Raw genomic sequence first — 20,494 nt, 5'->3', positions numbered from 1 at the left:
ATCCTTATTGGGTGAACTATATCAGGTGATGTGTATTTGTGTAATGAGGGAGGGTGAGGCCTAAGGATATAAATACCCTTTATAAAGGTGTGCAGAATTATTAGGCAGCTTGTTTTTTTCATGCAAAAAGGGCCAAAAAAAAGAGATTTAAGTGACTGAAAATTCACAAGTTGTTAAACCTTACAGATAGATGCAGCACTTGCAATTTGCTAAAATTTTGGAGCGTGATCACCAGGGTGGACAACTTGACTTTTTATTTTTTATAGAAAACTTTTCCAGAAATTACAGACAGAAAATATTTTTACCGACACATTAGAAAACCAGAATAAATCATTAAGATTATAAGTGATCCATGTCTCTATCCATTATTCTGTTATGAAGACATGAGCTACAGTCACTGTAAGCTGTAAAATAATGATAACACCCTAAATAATCTGTATACGTTTATACAGTCTCAAACAAAAGTCATCTCAATTCCTTTTTAAAAGCAATGCAAAAAAAACGCCCTATTTTTACGAACTGTCCAGGAATTTCTGGACAGTTGGCAACCCTGGTGATCGCAGAAACATCAAAAGTTTTGTTGGAAATAGTTTCCAGCGTTGCAAAAAATGCTTTGTGAAAAAAAACACATTAACTACCAAAGAATTAAAAGTGAAGAGATCCGGAACTCAGCCTCCAGTGCTGTCATATTCTAGAACTGCAATATCCCTGAAGTGCCCAGAAGTACAAGGTGCTCAGCGCTCAGAAACATGGCCAGAGTTAAAGGAGGCTGAAACTCAACCACCACTGGAAAAGATAGGTTAGACACTGAATTATAGAAAATATCCCAAAAATCACTGGATAAGACACAGATCAAGCCTGGTCCAAAAAATATCTGAAGTCAGATTTTTTTTAAAAGTTTTAATGGACTGATATGATGAGAGTGACTCTAATGGACATGATTGATGGGCTCATAGCTGGATTATTAAAGGGCAGAGACCACCGGAGGCTTTCACTCAGATGCTTACAGGTCGAGGTGGGGTACTCCTGTGGGCTGGTGTTATTAAAGTTGAGCAAGTAGGAACTTTTTAGGTTGCAGAAGGAACCAAAATCAACTCCCAAACTTGTTGCTAGTTTTTAGAAGACACTTCCTTCAAGCAGTGATAAAGGAAAAAGTCTGCATCTTTCAAGAAGACCTTGATGTTCACATACATCAAAGTACTATGCGGCACGGTTGCTCAGTGGTTAGCACTGCAGTCTTGCAGCGCTGGGGTCCTGGGTTCAAATCCCACCGAGGACACTATCTGTAAGGAGTTTGTATGTTCTCCCCGTGTTTGCGTGGGTTTCCTCCGGGTACTCCGGTTTCCTCCCACACTCCAAAGACCTACAGATAGGGACTCTAGATTGGGAGCCCCAATGGGGACAGTGTTGCCAATGTATGTAAAGCGCTGTGGAATTAATAGCCCTATATAAATGAATAAAATTATTAATTATTATTACTCCACTTTTTGGCTAGCCATTTGTTGGCTTCCCTCTGTAAAGGTGGCTTTACACGCTACGAGATCGCTAAAGCAATCTCGGTGGGGTCACGGAATTTGTGACGCACATCCAGCCGCTTCAGCGATGTCGTTGTGTGTGACACCTATGAGCGATTTTGAATTGTCGCAAAAACATTCAAAATCGCTCATCGGTGACATGCCCCCCTATTCCCAATAATCGTTGCTGCTGCAGTAACGTTGAAATGTTGTTTATCATTCCTGCGGCAGCACACCGCTATGTGTGACGCCGCTGGAATGACAAACATCTCCTTACCTGCGTCCACCAGAAAAGGAGGAAGGAAGGAGGTAGGCGGCATGTTCCAGCCGTTCATCTCCGCCCCTCCTTTTCTATTGGGCGGCAGTTCAGTGACGCTGCTGTGATGTCGCTGTGACACTGAACGAACCGCCCCCTTAGAAAGGAGGCGGTTCGCCGGTCACAGTGACGTCGCAGAGCAGGTACGTGCGTGTGATGCTGCCGTAGCGATAATGTTCTCTACGGCAGCGATCACCACATATCGTTACAACAACGGGGGCGGGTGCTATTACGCTCAACATCGCTAGGAATTGCTAGCGATGTTGTAGCGTGTAAGGCGGCCTTAAGACTTGTTTTATACTTCAGGGTTAGTTAAATGGAATCTGTCACCAGCTTTTTGCCACCTAATCTGGGAACAGCATAACATAGGGGCAGAGATGCTGATTCCAGCGATGTGTCACTTACTGAGCTGCTTTGTGTAGTTTTGATAAAATCACTGATTAATCAGCAGTAAATTATCATTAGAGGACTACTTGGTGTGCTGCCAGGTAGTCCAGCATATTCATGAGCTCTGTATAACTGATAGATCTGCAGCAGAAAAAACATTGATTTTATCAAAATGACAGCAAACAACTCAGTAAGTAACACATCGCTCGAATCTGGCTCTGCATTATGCTACTCTCAGATGGGGTAGCAAAAACCTGGTGACAGATTCCCTTTAAGGCTGGTTTCAGACGTCCGTGTTTCATGTACGTTTAACATCCATTTTTAACATGGATGCCACACGTACCCATGTAATTATTTGCTGTTACTCACACGTCCGTGTTTTCACATGGACCTTGTGACCTCTCATGACTCCGCATGCCCACACTCAGGCGTGTCCATTTTTTCTCTGGCAGCACGGGTGTCACACGGATCGCACACTGATGTGATCTGTGTGACATCAGTGTGATAGATACCGGAGAAAACACGATTCTGTTTAACTAAAAGATTTTCTATATTTAGCCCTCTCCAGCGATGCTGTCTCCGGCTCCGCTGTCTCCCGCTCCTGACCCCCGCTCATTATACTCCCTGAATATTCAGTGCCCTGTGGAGCTGGAAGCAGGGAACAGCGCTGGCCACTTCAGTTCCGGGGACCGCATCGCTGGGTGACTATCCAGCAGAGTGTGTGTGTTCAGTGTATACATGCATGTGCGCTATGTGTGTGTATGTGCTCAGTGTATCCATGTGTGCTGCTATGTGTGTATACATATGTATGTATATGTGCTCAGTGTATACGTGTGTGTTTGTGTGTAGTGAGAACCTGGAAGCCGGAACATCTGGGGACAGCATTGGGGACTCATCACAGTTCCCAATGAACTCTGATGAACCCGTGAAGCTGTAGTACGGGTGTCGTGGGGGTCATCAGGATGTCATCAGAGTTATTGGGAACTCCGATGACCTCCTGGATGTCACTGTGCTTTCAGAATACTCACCTGTCTCGGCGATGCTGTCCTCGGCGGTGCTGTGCCCGGTGCTTTCCCCAGCGCTGCTCCGGCTTTCAGGTCCTGAGTGCAGTGAATAATAGATGAATATAATGAGCGGCAGTCAGGAGCGGGAGGCAGCAGAGCCGAAGACAGCAGGTAAATATGGAAAATCTTTTTATTTCCCAGACCCGTGCTTTCTCCGGTACCTGTCACACGTATGCAAACATGGATGCCACATGTGTGACACACGAATGACCATAACCATGCGTGTAACTGGTACCTGATTAAAAATGGACGTCTGAAACCGGCCTTAATCTCTTTTTTTTGGCTAATTTTGCCTGAAGAGAACAAGCTGCCTACTAATTCTGCACACCTTGATAAATGATGTTGATATCCTTATATCACGCCCTCCCTTATTATACAAATACACATCAGCTGTTTTATTGAATAAGAAGTCAACATTATACAGCTAATAACGGAAGATCTACATAAAAATGATGTGTTCAAAATACTCACTTGCCTATTCATTGTGCCTCACATTGTGTACTATGTGCACATTTTTTATCTCTACATAATTTTTATGCCCTTCACACCTTTCACACTATTTCACATAACTTGTGCCTATCCTGCCATATTTAAAGATCTCTATCAGGTAACCATTGGATTCTGAGTTGTGTAATTTGTGTAACTCACTCTAATTCCATTCTTGTCATATACGGTGAAATATATAAGGTATTTATTAATAACAAGAAAATTTGCTTATTTAAATAAAGATAAATCGAGAAGTTAAAGGTCCTTAACTGCACAGAATAAAAATGGAAATAAACATTCTTTACACTTTCACTTTCAGATTGCTCGACCTGCCTTGTTTGATCAGAGTATAGTGAATGCTATGACATCTGACATTGAAAAAGTAGACCTGTATAGTATTGGTTCTCAGGCACTTCTAAGCAGCTGTAGTGGAGCCGAATCAGATATTGATGTCTACACTGAGTGTGAGTTCATGTTTTCTTTACAACTAGATGAATAATTATGTTTTTGTTTTTAAAGCAGTAATAACATGTTGCAATATGTCCATATATGAGAGGAGAACATTTTGACTGTTAATTGATAAAAAAGTGAGTGCTCAATTCTTAAAGGGGTTATCCTGTTTATTTTCCTTTTTTTTTATTTCTCTATTAGGTTACACAGGGGCATGGAGGGCATGCTTACCCACCTGTTGTCGGCCCCTCTCCCTCGGCTCAGAGAGGTCATGTGACCACTAGAGTTGAGCGCGGTTCGTGGTTCGAGGTTCTCCAGTTCTAAGCTCGAGTGATTTTGGGGGCTGTTCGAGATCGAACTAGAACTCGAGCTTTTTGCAAAAGCTCGATAGTTCTAGATACGTTCGAGAACGGTTCTAGCAGCAAAAAGCAGGGATTTTTACAGCTACAGTGTGCATGAGCCATCGCTGGCAGCCTGCCACAAGCTGGTAACCAAGATAAACATCGGGTATCCAAGCAAAGCGCTTTGGTTAGTAACCCGATGTTTATCTTAGTTACGTGCAGGAAGCCCACACTTCCCCGCTCAGCTCGCTCCACCCCCTCCTGCTCGTGGCATGTACACATACACACACACACACACACACACACACACATGGTCCCGCTCGGCTTACCTGCGGTGATGAAGTCCCGCCATCCCGACCTCAGCGCTGTCACTGTCCTCCATGGCCGCCGCTTGTCACATCACCTCTCGCTTCCGACCCGAGACTGACTAGCGGTGACGTCACGGGCCTCTCGCGATATTTGGCTGTGAAGGCGCCGGTCACTGAACTCAGTGACAGGGGCTGTCAGCAGTGCTGGAGATCAGCGCAGGTAATGTACCTTGCTGACAGCAGCACTTGTCTACCCCTGCAGTGACCTGGGCTGACCCATTGATGTTAGCTCAGGTCACTGCATTGCTCTCCCAGCCAATGGGGAACATCCTGCTCTTCATTGACTGGGACAGTGTGGATCGTCATGGCAACCCCTTGGATTACACCAGACCTGGATTTGTTTTTCATTCTAATAAATTGGTTAAAGAGGGAATGTTTTGGGGAGTGTTTTTTCAAATAAAAATGTGTTTGTCGTCTATTTTTTTTTTATTACTGACTGGGTTGGTGATGTCGGGTATCTGATAGACGCCTGACCTCACCAACCCCAGGGCTTGATGCCAGGTGACATTACACATCTGGTATTAACCCCATATATTACCCCGTTTGCCACCGCACCAGGGCGCGGGATGAGCTGGGGCGAAGCACCAGGATTGGCGCATCTAATGGATGCGCCACTTCTGGGGCGGCTGCGGCCTGCTATTTTTAGGCTGCGGAGAGTCCAATAACCATGGACCTCCCTAGTCTGAGAATATCAGGCCCCAGCTGTCTGCTTTACCTTGACTGGTAATCCAATTTTGGGGGACCCCTACGTGTTTTTTTCTCCACTTTTTCTCCACTTTTTCTCCACTTTTTCTCCACCTTTTCTCCACTTATTCTCCACTTTGTCTCCATTTTTTTCTCCACTTTTTCTCCACTTTTTCTCCGTTCTTTTGCTATGGTCGGTCTACCCATTAGCTCTGCCATGCATACTGTAGCTCTACACCTACTGCACATGTTACTTTATGATTGACATCTCTTTCGTACCAGAGCTGTCTAAGCCTACTCTGACCCCATATTTGTCATTACTATATTGTCCTTGTACTGTAATATGACATTTGTATCATGTGTTTCATTTCTTGCTGTGTTGCAATTTTTTTGCTGCATCCCAATTGTACCTCTACATTGTTCGAGTTTATGTTATTGTTCTCTCACTCTTATGTGATACTGATTATTGTCATTTTTCATGATTACATGCAGATAAGTCCAATCTGACGAAGGCTCAGGCCGAAACGTCATTTGTAACTTGTTTTGGACAAAAACATATATGCTTATGAAAAAAAAAATTTCTTAATACGGACCAATAAAGAGTGATTTTGCATTACTATCCATTGTGACTTACTGACTTAGTCTGGGAGATATAGAGTGCCGAGGTTACTCACTAATTTTATCTATTATTACCTCTGAGCACCTATATACCAGTGAGCAGAGCTTCCTCTACAGTAGTTCTCCTGATTAGGCATGCCCTTACCTCATGAGCAGGGCATTGCAGCTTTGGTAGCAACCATTACGACATGGACTCTGCTGCTGTGGACCCGGGGAGAGTGAGTGCAGATTCATTGCACCCACACTCCTCACATGAAGGGTCCGCACTCCTAGAAAATGGGGGATACGTTCCCTGAGTGTCTCCCCCCCATATTCTAGATGGTCCAGAGTCGTCGTGGGACCCCTTTATTTTTTTTCTTACAATAAATTGGTGAAAGAGGAAATGTTTTGGGGACTGTTTTGTCAAATAAATTTCTTTTGTCGATTTTTTGTTTTTGTTAGTACTGACAGTTTATGATGTTGGGTATCTAATAGACGCCATGACATCACAAACTGCTGGGCTTGATCTCATGTGACTTTACAGCTAGTATCAACCCGATTTATTACCCCGTTTGCCACTGCACCAGGGCACGGGATGAGCTGGGGTGAAGCGCCAGGATTGGCGCATCTAGTGGATGCGCCACGTCTGGGGTGCCTGCGGCCTGCTATTTTTAGGCTGTGAAGGCCCAATAACTATGGACCTTCCCACCCTGAGAATACCAGACCACAGCTGTCCGCTTTACCTTGTGATCCAATTTGGGGGGGACCCTACTTTTATTGTGTAATTATTAATATTTATAAAATAATTATAAAAAAGAGCCTGAGGGGACCTCCACATTGGATCCCCAACCACGGTAAAGCTGCCAGCTGTGGTTTTCAGGCTACAGCCGTCTGCTTTACCCTAGCGGGCTATCAAAAATGGGGGGACCCAACGTCATTTTTTTTTTAACTATTTTTTAAATAGAAAAAATTAATGGGCTTCCCTGTATTTTGATTGCCAACCAAGGTAACGGCAGGCAGATGGGGGTGGCAACCCATAGCTGTCTGCTTTATCTGCGCTGAGAATCAAAAATACCGCGGAGCGCTACATCATTTTTTTAAAGATTTATTTTTACAGCACTGTGATGTCCAGCAATCAAAATACAGGGAAGCCCATTTTATTTTTAGTTATTTAAATAAATAATTAAAAAAAATATATATGGGCTCCCGCTGCATTTTTTGTATTGCTAGCTAAGGGTAATCCAAGCAGCTACTGGCTGCTAACCCCCACTGCTTGGTGTTACCTTCACTGGCAATGGAAAATCCAGGGAAGCATTTTTTATTTTTTTTGCCAAAAAACTACAAAAAAAGGACGTGAGCTTCACCATATTTTTGTATGCTAGCCAGGTATAGCAGGCAGGTGCTGGAAGAGTTGGATACAGCGCCAGAAGATGGCGCTTCTATGAAAATGCCATTTTCTGAGGCGGCTGCAGACTGCAATTCGCAGCAGTGGGGCCCAGAAAGCTCAGACCAACCTGTGGTGCGGATTCCAATCCCCAGCTGCCTAGTTGTACCTGGCTGGACACAAAAATGGGGCGAAGCCTACGTCATTTGTTTTCTAATTATTTCATGAAATTCATGAAATAATAAAAAAAGGGCTTCCCTTTATTTTTGGTTCCCAGCCGGGTACAAATAGGCAACTGGGGGTTGGGGGCAGCCGTACCTGCCTGCTGTACCTGGCTAGCATACAAAAATATGGAGAAGCCCACATAATTTTTTCAGGGGGCAAAAAACTTCTGCATACAGTCCTGGATGGAGTATGCTGAGCCTTGTAGTTCTGCAGCTGCTGTCTGTCTGTATGGAGAAGAGCAGACAGCAGCTGCAGAACTACAAGGCTCAGCATACTCCATCCAGGACTGTATGCAGAATTTTTTTGCCCACCAAAAAAATGACGTGGGCTTCGCCATATTTTTGTATGCTAGCCAGGTACAGCAGGCAGCCACGGGCTGCCTCCAACCCCCTGTTGCCTATTTGTACCCGGCTGGGAACCAAAAATATAGGGAAGCCCGTTTTTTTTTAATTATTTCACTTATTTCATGAAATAATTAAAAAACAAATGACGTGGGCTAAGCCCCATTTTTGTGTCCAGCCGGGTACAACTAGGCAGCTGGGGATTGGAATCCGCAGCACAGGTTAGCCCGAGGTTTGTGGGCGCCTCTACTGCGGATTTCAGTCCGCAGCCGTCCCAGAAAATGGCGCTCTCATAGAAGCGCCATAATCTGGCGCTGTATCCAACTCTTCCAACAGCCCTGGAGCCGGGTGGCTTGTTGGGTAATCATGAGTTAATACTGGTTTTGTTTTACCCGCCAGTATTAAGCCAGAGATTCTTAATGTCAGGCACGTTTGACCCGGCCATTAAGAATCTCCAATAAAGGGTTAAAAAAAAAAGACACCACACAGAGAAAAAATACTTTAATAGAAATAAATACACAGACACATTAGAGACTCCATCTTTATTACCCCCTGTCAGCCCTCCACGATCCTGCTCTTCTGTCTTCTTTCTTTCTAGTGTAGTAGTAGTGACGATTGTAGTGAGGAAGGATGAGATTCCCCAGCTCATCACTTGGGGCTGGGGAACCTCATCCTCACTACAATCATCACTACAATCGGGAAGCGGTGTGCAGCCTTCACTCCGTGAGTGATCAGTGCTGGCTGCTAGCGGTAACGCTGACAGACGCGTTACCATAGCAACGGTGCTCTCGGAGCCGCGGTTAGCGGTGACGTCACCGCTAACTGCGTTGCTATGGCAACGGTGATCTCCCTTAACCCCTTAACGACCGCGGGCCGTAAAATTACGTCCTAAATGACATAATCTTACTGCCCGCGGTCCTCCGGCGGCAGCATGCCGCGATCGGCACACATCTCAGCTGATTTTCACAGCTGAGATGTGTGCCTGCTAGGCACGAGCAGAATCGTTATCTGCTCGTGCCGATTAACCCCTTATATGGCGCTGTCAATACATGACAGCGCCATTATAAGCGCAATCGCGGTAAAGTTTTTACTTACCGCCGAAACCGGAAGTCACGTGACGCGATCACGTGACTCCCGATAGTTGTCATGGTAGTACAGGGTCATGTGATGACTCCTGTACTACACATGAATTGGTTTCACTTTCGCTGTGCCCGGGGCACAGCAAAAGAGAAAGACAGCGTATCTGCTGTTTACAGCCTTCCAGCTGTGATCAGCAGATACTGCAGAGCGATCGGAATGCTGATCGCAATAGCCCCCTAGGGGGACTAGTAAAATAAAAAAAAAAAGTAAAAAAATAAGTTTTAAAAAATTAAAAAAAAACAAAAAAACCTAAAAGTTCAAATCACCCCCCATTCGCCCCATTGAAAATTAAAGGGTTAAAAAAATAAAAAATATACACACATTTGGTATCGCCGCGTTCAGAAACGCCCGATCTATCAAAATATAAAATCAATTAATCTGATCAGTAAACGGCGTAGCGGCAAAAAAATTCCAAACGCCAAAACGACGTTTTTTTGTCGCCACAACTTTTGCGCAAAATGCAATAAGAGGCGATCAAAACGTAGCATCTGCGCAAAAATGGTACCGTTAAAAACGTCAGCTCGAGACGCAAAAAATAAGCCGTCATTGAGCCTAAGATCCCGAAAAATGAGAACGCTACGGGTCACGGAATATGGCGTAAAACGTGCGCCACTTTTTTCGGACAAACTTCCGATTTTTTTTTAACCCCTTATATAAAAGTAAACCTATACATGTTTGGTGTCTACGAACTCGCACTGACCTGAGGCATCACACCCACACATCAGTTTTACCATATAGTGAACACAGTGAATAAAATATCTCAAAAACCATAGTGCTATCGCACTTTTTTTGCAATTTTTCAGCATTTGGAATTTTTTTGCCATTTTCTAGTACACAATATGGTAAAACTGATGGTTTCATTTAAAAGTACAGCTCGTTCCGCAAAAAATGAGCCCTCACATGACCATATTGACTGAAAAATAAAAAAGTTACGTCTCTCAGAAAAAGAATGGCGAAAAAAAAAAACGGAAAGCGAAAAATCGGCCGGTCGTGAAAGGGTTAATGACCGGCTGTGTCAGCCGGTCCCTAACGGAACGGGGAGTCGACCGTGTGCTAGAGCATGTCGCCGGTACACGGCGATACACATATGTGCACCGTGTACCGGAGAGATGCACTCGCAGGTCCTACATGACGTGTCATAGTCATGTGACCAGTCTGTAGCCAATGAGATAATAGGCACGTGACTGGTCACATGGCTATTTTGACGTCACGATAGGTCCTGCATCTCTGCTGGCAGTGCAGGTCACCGGGAGGATTCAGCGATCATCGGATGGAATAGCGGCAGGAGACAGAGTGCAGAAGGGATCGCGAGGACCGGTAAGTGTTATGGCAATGTTTATTAACTGTTTGTGTACATTTATAATGCATTTTTATGTGTTTGTGATTGCCTCCCATTATAGCCTATATGTTCGAGTTCGGTTCGTCGAACGTTCGACGAACCGAACTCGAACGGGACCCCCGTTCGGCGAACCGGCCTCGAGCCGAACCGGGACCGGTTCGCTCCTCTCTAGTGACCACTCCTGCCGGGATTTTGCTGCTTCCTGTGATGTCATGTTGACAGGTGCAGGAGCTTGTTTACTAGCTTCATCTTGCCGTTATGCTGCAACGCAGCCCCCACCCCCTCTCATCTTCCCCTGCACCCTCCCCTGATTCTTAAATCTCCCCTGCCCACTGTGCACTGCAATCCGTGTGTGCACTGTCTTCTCCCCTACACTGTTTGTGTCATGGCCCTGGACAATCGGGAGGAGGGGGTGGGAACTCACTGTCTGGGACACCATCAGCACTGTTTGCCCGACGATGTCCCCAGCCCTTCATGATATATGGAGCCTGGATAACTGTCTCACCCTCCCCCGTGCACTGTCTCTCTGCACTATGGGAAAAGTGCAGCATCCTGGGATACTGGCTTTTGAATATTGTCGGAAGCAGAAACCAGGAACGTCACTTGACACCAGTAGTCAGCACTCATCTTTGGGTTGCTAGGACACTGCTTCACAGTAAGGCTATGTGCGCACATTGCGTAATTGCATGCAATTACGCTGCGATCTGCACTGCAGCGAAACTGCATGCATCCTGCGTCCCCAGCATAATCTATGAAGATTATGCAGGAGACGTACGCACGTGGCGTATTAGAGCGCAGCACTTCGGCTGCTGCCCGAAGCGCGTGTTCTAAGAAGTGACATGTCACTTCTTTCGTGTGCTCTGCATGAAGTCCCTGCTCTGTCTATGGCAGGGGCTGGGAGGGGCTACATGCAGAATGCATGAAATCAGCTTTTGTTTCTGCAGCAATTTGAAGCGCACGTGTGCTGTTCAAATCGCTGCAGAAATTTCTGTAGGGCCAGTATGCAACGTGCGCACATAGCCTAAGAATGCAGTAAGAATGAATCATAGCGCAGGGGATAGAGAGAGCACAAAGTGAGAGACTGCACAGGGGGAGAGGAAACAGCGCTGGGAGGGCAGCATAAAAGGATGTTCTAGAAGACAATATAGCCCAGATTAGCTTAAAAACATTTTGGGATTTTGTGATCGGACAACTTATTTAATCATTTAATGTAACAGATTGCCCTTTTCCCTCTAGTTCCATTTGTAGCTTGCCCATACACTGTGTGAAGAATTATTAGGCAAATGAGTAATTTGATCACATGATACTTTTTATACATGTCCTACTCCAAGCTGTATAGGCTTGATAGCCAACTACCAATTAAGTAAATCAGGTGATGTGCATCTCTGTAATAAGGAGGCGTGTGGTGTAATTACATCAAACCCTATATAAGGTGGGCTTAATTATTAGGCAACTTCCTTTCCTTTAGTAAAATGGGTCAGAAGAGAGATTTGACGGACTCTAAAAAGTCCAAAATTGTGAGATGTCTTGCAGAGGGATGCAGCAGTCTTGAAAGTGCCAAACGTTTGAGGCGTGATCACCGAACAATCAAGTGTTTCATGGCAAATAGCCAATAAGGTCGCAAGAAGCGTGTTGGGCAAAAAAGGCGCAAAATAACTGCCCATGAATTGAGGAATATCAAGCGTGAAGCTGCCAAAATGCCATTTGCCACCAGTTTGGTCATATTTCAGAGCTGTAACGTTACAGGAGTATCAAAAAGCACAAGATGTGCCATACTCAAGGACATGGCCAAGGTAAGGAAGGCTGAAAAATGACCACCTTTGAATAAGAAACATAAGATAAAACATCAAGACTGGGCCAAAAAATATCTTAAGACTGATTTTTCAAAGGTTTTATGGACTGATGAAATGAGAGTGACTCGTGATGGGCCAGATGGATGGTTCAGAGGCTGGATCAGTAAAGGGCAGAAAACTCCACTCTGACGCAGACACCAGAAAGGTGGAGGTGGGGTTACTGGTATGGGCTGGTATCATCAAAGATGAACTTGTGGGACCTTTTCAGTTTGAGGATGGAGTGAAGCTCAACTCCCAGACCTACTGCCAGTTTCTGGAAGACAACTTCTTCAAGCAGTGGTACAGGAAGAAGAAGGTATCGTTCAAGAAAAACATGATTTTCATGCAGGACAATGCTCCATCACATGCATCCAACTATTCCACAGCGTGGCTGGCCAGTAAAGGTCTAAAAGATGAAAAAATAATGAAATGACCCCTTGTTCACCTGATCTGAACCCCCTAGAGAACCTGTGGTTACATATATACATAGTTACATAGTTACTAAGGTTGAAAAAAGACCTAGGTTCATCTAGTTCAACCTTCCTCCATCAGTTCTACATTTGGTCACAAAGTCATTTATAACCAACAATATTGTGTGTACTGAGGAAATCATCCAGCCCTTTTTTGAAAGCTGTTATAGTATTTGCCATTACTACCTCTTGTGGTAGGGCATTCCACAGTCTGACTGCTCTAACTGTAAAGAACCCTTTCCTATTTAGCTGTCGGAATCGCTTTTCTTCCACTCGCAGTGAGTGCCCCCTGGTCCTTAGTATTGTCTTCGGAAGAAATAAGTCATGTGCCAGTCCTTTATATTGACCACACATGTATTTATACATATAAATGAGATCTCCTCTGAGACGTCTTTTTTCTAAGCTAAACATATCTAACTTTTTCAACCTGTCAACATATGGGAGGCCTTCCATTCCTTGAAGTAGTCTAGTTGCCTGCCTTTGAACTGAATCTAACTTCTGAATGTCCTTTTTAAAATGTGGAGCCCAAAACTGAATCCCATATTCCAGATGTGGCCTTACAAGTGATTTATAGAGGGGTAACAATACGTTGGGATCACGGGATCTAATCTCTCTTTTTATACACCCTAGAATCTTGTTTGCTTTTGCTTTTGCTGCTGCTTGACATTGAGTGCTGCTCAGCTTATTTGTAATGAGAATACCCAAGTCCTTCTCCTGTTCTGTAGTCCCGAGTTTACTTCCATTTAAGGTGTACACAGTTATAGGATTACTCCGTCCTAGGTGCATTACTTTACATTTATCGACATTAAATCTCATTTGCCAAGTATCTGCCCATTCTGACATCTTATCCAGACCTTTTTGTAATATTATACTATCAAGTTCAGTTTTTAATATCCTACATAGTTTGGTGTAATCAGCAAAGACTGACACTTTACTATCAATCCCATCCACAAGGTCATTAATAAAGAGATTAAAAAGAATTGGTCCTAGCACAGATCCCTGCGGCATCCCACTGCTGACTATAGCCCATTTAGAGAATGTTCCATTTATGACTACTCTTTGTTTCCTATCTTTTAGCCAATTCCTTACCCAGTTGCATATAGTTTCCCCTAGTCCTTGCTTCTGGAGCTTTAGTGTAAGGCTATTATGTGGTACAGTATCAAATGCCTTTGCAAAGTCCAAATAAATCACATCAGCTGCATTACCAATATCCAGGTTTGCACTTACCCCCTCATAGAACCCCAACAGGTTGGTTAGACACGATTTATCTTTCATGAATCCATGCTGTCTGTCAGTTATTATATTATTTTCTGCAACATATTTTTGCATGTCATCCCTTAAAATGCCCTCAAAAACTTTGCATACTACTGATGTCAGGCTTACTGGACGGTAGTTGCCTGGATCTACCCTCTTACCTTTCTTAAATATCGGTACCACATCAGCAATCCTCCAATCCTGAGGCACCAACCCTGTTACAAGCGAGTCTAAAAAGATAAGATACAGCGGTCTGTCAATTACGGAGCTCAATTCCCTCAATATTCGTGGATAAATGCCATCTGGCCCTGGGGATTTGTCAATGTTTAATTTACTCAGACGTAGGCGTACTTCTTCTTGTGTTAAATTAATTATATCGGGTGGTGAACTTTGATTTTTCACTTGTTGAATGATGCCTGGTACAGTCAGTTCCTTGGTGAACACAGAAGAGAAATGCCTATTTAATATCTCAGTCTTTTGTTTGTCCTCTATATCTAACTTGTTATTATATTTTAAGGGGCCAATACTATCCTTTGTTTTCCTTTTGGCATTAATGTATTTATAAAAGATTTTGGGATTTATTTTAATGTCATTGGCGATTTTTGTTTCAGTAGCTAGTTTTGCTTGTTTGATTTCTTTTTTGCATTGCCTATTGATATCTTTATACTCCTGAAATGCTATTTCTGTATTCTCAGCCTTCAAGATTTTAAACGCCCTTTTTTTTTTTTGTTTTATTATACTTTGTACAGTCTTATTTATCCATAGTGGTTTCTTTTTATTCCGGGACGTTTTATTACCAGAGGGTATAAGTTTTTTACAGGACTCTAGCAATATATCCTTAAACTTTCCCCATTTATGTTCAGTATCCCCAGTTACCATGACTTTGTCCCAATCTACACATTTAAGCTCTTCCCTTATTTTGTTGAAATCAGCTTTCCTAAAATTCCAGGTTTTAGCATTTCCCCTTTGAAATGTTTTATTGAATATTACGTTGAAGCTTACCATATTATGATCGCTGGTGCCCAAGTGCTCCCGGACCTGTAGATCTGAAATTGTATCCGGTCTATTTGACAGGACCAAATCTAGCAAATTATCTCCCCTCGTCGGTTCATCTACCATCTGAGAGTGGTCCCTGATAAAATGTAAGATCTACAGGGAGGGAAAACAGTACACCTCTCGGAACAGTGTCTGGGAGGCTGTGGTGGCTGCTGCACGCAATGTTGATCATAAACAGATCAAGCAACTGACAGAATCTATGGATGGTAGGTTGTTGAGTGTCATCATAAAGAAAGGTGGCTATATTGGTCACTAATTTTTGGGGGTTTTGTTTTTGCATGTCAGAAATGTTTATTTCTAAATTTTGTGCAGTTATATTGGTTTACCTGGTGAAAATAAACAGTGAGATGGGAATATATTTGGTTTTTATAAAGTTGCCTAATAATTCTGCACAGTAATAATTACCTGCACAAACAGATATCCTCCTAAGATAGCCAAATCTAAAAAAAAAACACTCCAACTTACCAAAATATTAAGCTTTGATATTTGAGTCTTTTTGGGTTGACTGAGAACATAGTTGTTGATCAATAATAAAAAAAATCCTCTAAAATACAACTTGCTTAATAATTCTGCACACAGTGTATGTACAGTTTGTAAATCTATTTTAATACTTTAAGGTGGAACCTACAATTTTGATAAGTGGAACCAATCATGTCGACTGGGGCTTAAGCCTGCTTTACACGTTGCAATTTCGCATACGATAGCGTATGCGATTTGCAACGCCCCCATCGTATGTGTGGCACGTTCCATTTTTTGAACATGCCGCACAAACAATTAACCCCCATCACACGCACTTACCCATCCATACGACCTCGATGTGGGCGGCGAACGTCCACTTCCTGGAGTGGGAGGGACGTTCAGCGTCACATCGACGTCACACGGCAGCTGGCCAATAGAAGCGGACGGGCGTAGCTAAGCGGGACGTAAACATCCCGCCCACCTCCTTCCTTCCGCATTGTGGGCCGGGAGCCGCAGGACGTAGGTAAGATCTGTTCATCGTTCATGGGGTGTCACACACTGCAATGTGTGCTACCCCGGGTACGATGAACAATCTGACGTGCAATTCTAGAGACAGGTACGATGTGTATGCGATGAGTGTTTTAACGTTCAATTGCAATCACACACTGCAATGTACTTACGATGCCGGATGTGCGTCACTTATGACGTGACCCCGCCGACACATTGTAAGATACATTGCAGCGTGTAAAGCAGGCTTCAGTTTAAACATGTGTTTATATTTCGTAGACTCGACAGTTGTTAGTATGTAGCAGTGCTACTAAATTAGGTATTCTAAGAAGGCTTGTCTGTTAAAGAACACTGATTATTTTTTAGAATATGTTTCTAAAGTTATTGTTAAAAAGCATGACTGTATTGATAAACAGATGTCACTTCAAACAACTGTGCAATGCAGGGATTTTGAATTAAAGATCTAATTATATAACTTACAGTACAGGAAAGATTGTGTAATAAAGTATCGTATTTTTCGTTTTATAAGACGCACTGGATTATAAGACGCACCCCAAATTTGAAGGGAAAAAAAGTTAAAAAAAAATTATGGGGTCCGTTTATAATCTGGTGTGTCTTACCAGGGAGGGGGGCCTGCAGAGGAGCGGGGGTCACAGGAGGCAGGGGCGGTACTGGAGTACTGCAACTAGTATAGAGGGGGGCCCAGACACTCACTGCGGGTTCCGCTCTGTGCGGAGCCAGCGATGCCACTCTGCTCTGTGCGGGGCCGGTGATGCCGCTCTGCTCTGTGCGGGGCCGGCGACGGCGCTCTGCTCTGTGCAGGGCCGGCGATACCGCTCTGCTCTGTGCGGGGCCGGTGTCGCTCTGCTCTGTGCAGGGCCGGTGTCGCTCTACTCTGTGCGGGGCCGGTATCGCTTTTCTCTGTGCGGGGTCGGCGACGACGCTCTGCTCTGTGTGGGGCTGGTGATGGAGCAGCCAAGCGCCGAGCAGAACAGAGGAGCCGAGCGCCGAGCAGGATGGAGCAGCCGTGCACAGAGCAGCCGAGCAGGACGGAGCAGCCGTGCACAGAGCAGCCGAGCAGGATGGCTAGCCGTGCACAGAGCAGACGAGCAAGACAGAGCAGCCGTTCACAAGCAGCCGAGCAGGACGGAGCAGCCGTGCACAGAGCAGCCGAGCAGGACGGAGCAGCCATGCACAGAGCAGCCAAGCAGGATGGGGCAGCCTTGCACAGAGCAGACGAGCAGGATGGAGCAGCCATGCACAGAGCAGCCAAGCAGGATGGAGCAGCTGTGCACAGAGCAGAACGGAGCGGCTCCAAACAGAACAGAGTGGCGCAGCCCGATCCAGAGCAGCGTCGCACAGACCAGCAGCGCTGGCAGGACAGTGCATTTCTCGGAGCATCTCCCTGCCTCCTTTGACCCCTCTGCACAACCCACCGGTAAGCTACATTCGGATTTTAAGACGCACCCCTCATCTTCCTCCCAAAGTTTTGGGAGGAAAAGTGCGTCTTATAATCTGAAAAATACGGTACTTTGTGTGACATAAACATAATGCTGGATGCTCAAGGCTCTATGGATTTCTTCAAGGTCTGGCTTTTGGTCCAGGGATGTATTATGATCTTTGCATTCAGCGCTTTGAAAAATAATTCATACCCTGTGAACCTTTCCACATTTTTTCACATTACATCTGCAAATTTAAATGTATTTTCAACTCTTTGTGCAGCGTAAAGGAAATGAAACATGGTTTTCTAAATATTTAAAAAATTTAAATCTGAAAATTGTGACACACTTTTATATAAAAGCCCTGAGTCAATATTTTGTAGGACTACTTATTGCTGTAATTACCACTGCAAGTCTTTTGGGTATGTATCTACCAGCTTTGCACATCTAGAGGCTTCTTTGCAAAATAGCTCTATCTCAGTGAGATTGGATGGAGAGCGTCTGGGAGCAGCAACTCTTGCCACAGATTCTTCCTGTAGCTGTTCTCAGGTGGTTATTGTCTTGTTGACAAGTTTGCTGATAAATTTTTCCCTCTTCTGTCTGAAATCTTGTAGGGAGCACGTGGTTGTGGCTAGTTAAATTTAAGGTCTTGAGACAGCTCACTGGTTTTACCCATCATGAGATGACACTTTGGTAATGAGACACCTTTTTATGGACCATTAGTTGAACTTTTTGATTTTATTTTTCAATATATGGCAGGATTGCTTTCTAATTAGTGATGGATTTAAATGGGTGTAATGACTTTCCATGGCTTTTTGCATCTCTCTTTCTGTATATGTTCTGACACCCTCAATCTGTACTTAAGAAAAACGAGTTGACAGACAGCTAAACTCTTTCCCATCAATGCATTGATTTTGACGCAGGGGGTCCTTCACAACCTTTATTGACAAGATAAGTGTAAAGCTACAAAAAAACAAATGAAAGTACTCAGTACAACATTCAGCATATCTGAGATACATAGCATTCCATTTGAACACGACATGCGGTGTAAATGCACTACATGGCGAATACACAATAGCTATAATGACAGAAGACAACTAGTGATGAGCGAGTACTAAAAAGCTCGGGTGCTCGAAGCTCGGGCCGAGCCTCCCAAGATACTCGTGTACTCGGCCCGAGCAACGAGCCCAATGTTATCCTATGGGAGACCCGAGTATTTTTGTGAAATGACCTCCCGGCAGCATGGAGAAACCCTAAAAATGTCACAAAAGTCTCAGAAGAGTGCTCAAATGACATGGCAACAGCATGGGGAAGACCCCTTGAAGCATTTATCACTCAAAAGTCACAGCTGTGAACAATTTTGTCCGCGTTTTACGCCATTTTTACGGACTCACCAGAAAACCTTCCAAAATGACCCCAAAATGATTTTTCATGGCGGAAATGTTAAGGGCACATACCCAATAGTGAGATAGAGCTGGTGTATGTTACTTTTTGAGATCAATACATGAAAGATTTTACGTGAAAACATTGTGTGGCACTCCGATGTCCCTGAGAAGAGACGTACATGAAGGCCTCTTGAGTCTAATGTGCCCATTTTGAGGAAGTGAGTCTTTGTAGTATTTTCCTTTGCCAGGGCAGTCCTAAATTGTGAGGTTCACCAATGCCCCTGCATACAGACGTGCATGAGGGCCTCAAAACATTAAGTGTCCATTGTCAGGAAGTGGGTGTATTATAGTATAGCCCTTAGGCAGGGCAGCCAAAAATTGGGAGGCTCCACATTGTCCCTGGGTAGAGACGTGCATGAGGGCCTCAAAACATTAAGTGTCCATTTTAAGGAAGTGGGTGTATTTCAGTATAGCCCTTAGGCAGGGCAGCCAAAAATTGGGAGGCTCCACATTGTCCCTGGGTAGAGACGTGCATGATGGCCTTTAAACCTGAAGTGCCCATTGTAAGGAAGTGGGTCTATTTCAGTATAGCCCTTTGCCAGGGCAGCCAAAAATTGGGAGGCTCCACATTGTCCCTGGGTAGAGACGTGCATGAGGGCCTCAAAACATTAAGTGTCCATTGTCAGGAAGTGGGTGTATTATAGTATAGCCCTTAGGCAGGGCAGCCAAAAATTGGGAGGCTCCACATTGTCCCTGGGTAGAGACGTGCATGATGGCCTTTAAACCTGAAGTGCCCATTGTAAGGAAGTGGGTCTATTTCAGTATAGCCCTTTGCCAGGGCAGCCAAAAATTGGGAGGCTCCACATTGTCCCTGGGTAGAGACGTGCATGATGGCCTTTAAACCTGAAGTGCCCATTGTAAGGAAGTGGGTCTATTTCAGTATAGCCCTTTGCCAGGGCAGCCAAAAATTGGGAGGCTCCACATTGTCCCTGGGTAGAGACGTGCATGAGGGCCTCAAAACATTAAGTGTCCATTGTCAGGAAGTGGGTGTATTATAGTATAGCCCTTAGGCAGGGCAGCCAAAAATTGGGAGGCTCCACATTGTCCCTGGGTAGAGACGTGCATGATGGCCTTTAAACCTGAAGTGCCCATTGTAAGGAAGTGGGTCTATTTCAGTATAGCCCTTTGCCAGGGCAGCCAAAAATTGGGAGGCTCCACATTGTCCCTGGGTAGAGACGTGCATGAGGGCCTCAAAACATTAAGTGTCCATTGTCAGGAAGTGGGTGTATTATAGTATAGCCCTTAGGCAGGGCAGCCAAAAATTGGGAGGCTCCACATTGTCCCTGGGTAGAGACGTGCATGAGGGCCTCAAAACATTAAGTGTCCATTTTAAGGAAGTGGGTGTATTTCAGTATAGCCCTTAGGCAGGGCAGCCAAAAATTGGGAGGCTCCACAT

At 44.5% G+C, this 20,494-nt stretch overlaps 1 protein-coding gene across 1 annotated transcript in view; it reads left to right on the top strand.

The window, feature by feature from the left end:
• The window catches only part of RFX6 (regulatory factor X6), a 343,542-nt gene that overhangs the window by 222,426 nt on the left and 100,622 nt on the right, over positions 1–20,494 (top strand). Inside the window, exon 12 of the mRNA XM_075338312.1 lies at positions 4,087–4,231. Coding sequence (XP_075194427.1) covers positions 4,087–4,231 — 145 coding nt within the window. The remainder of the gene's footprint in view (positions 1–4,086; positions 4,232–20,494) is intronic.

The sequence above is a fragment of the Anomaloglossus baeobatrachus genome, chromosome 3 (assembly GCF_048569485.1).
Source record: "Anomaloglossus baeobatrachus isolate aAnoBae1 chromosome 3, aAnoBae1.hap1, whole genome shotgun sequence".
NCBI lineage: Eukaryota > Metazoa > Chordata > Amphibia > Anura > Aromobatidae > Anomaloglossus > Anomaloglossus baeobatrachus.
This window is presented reverse-complemented; position numbering and strand designations above follow the sequence as displayed.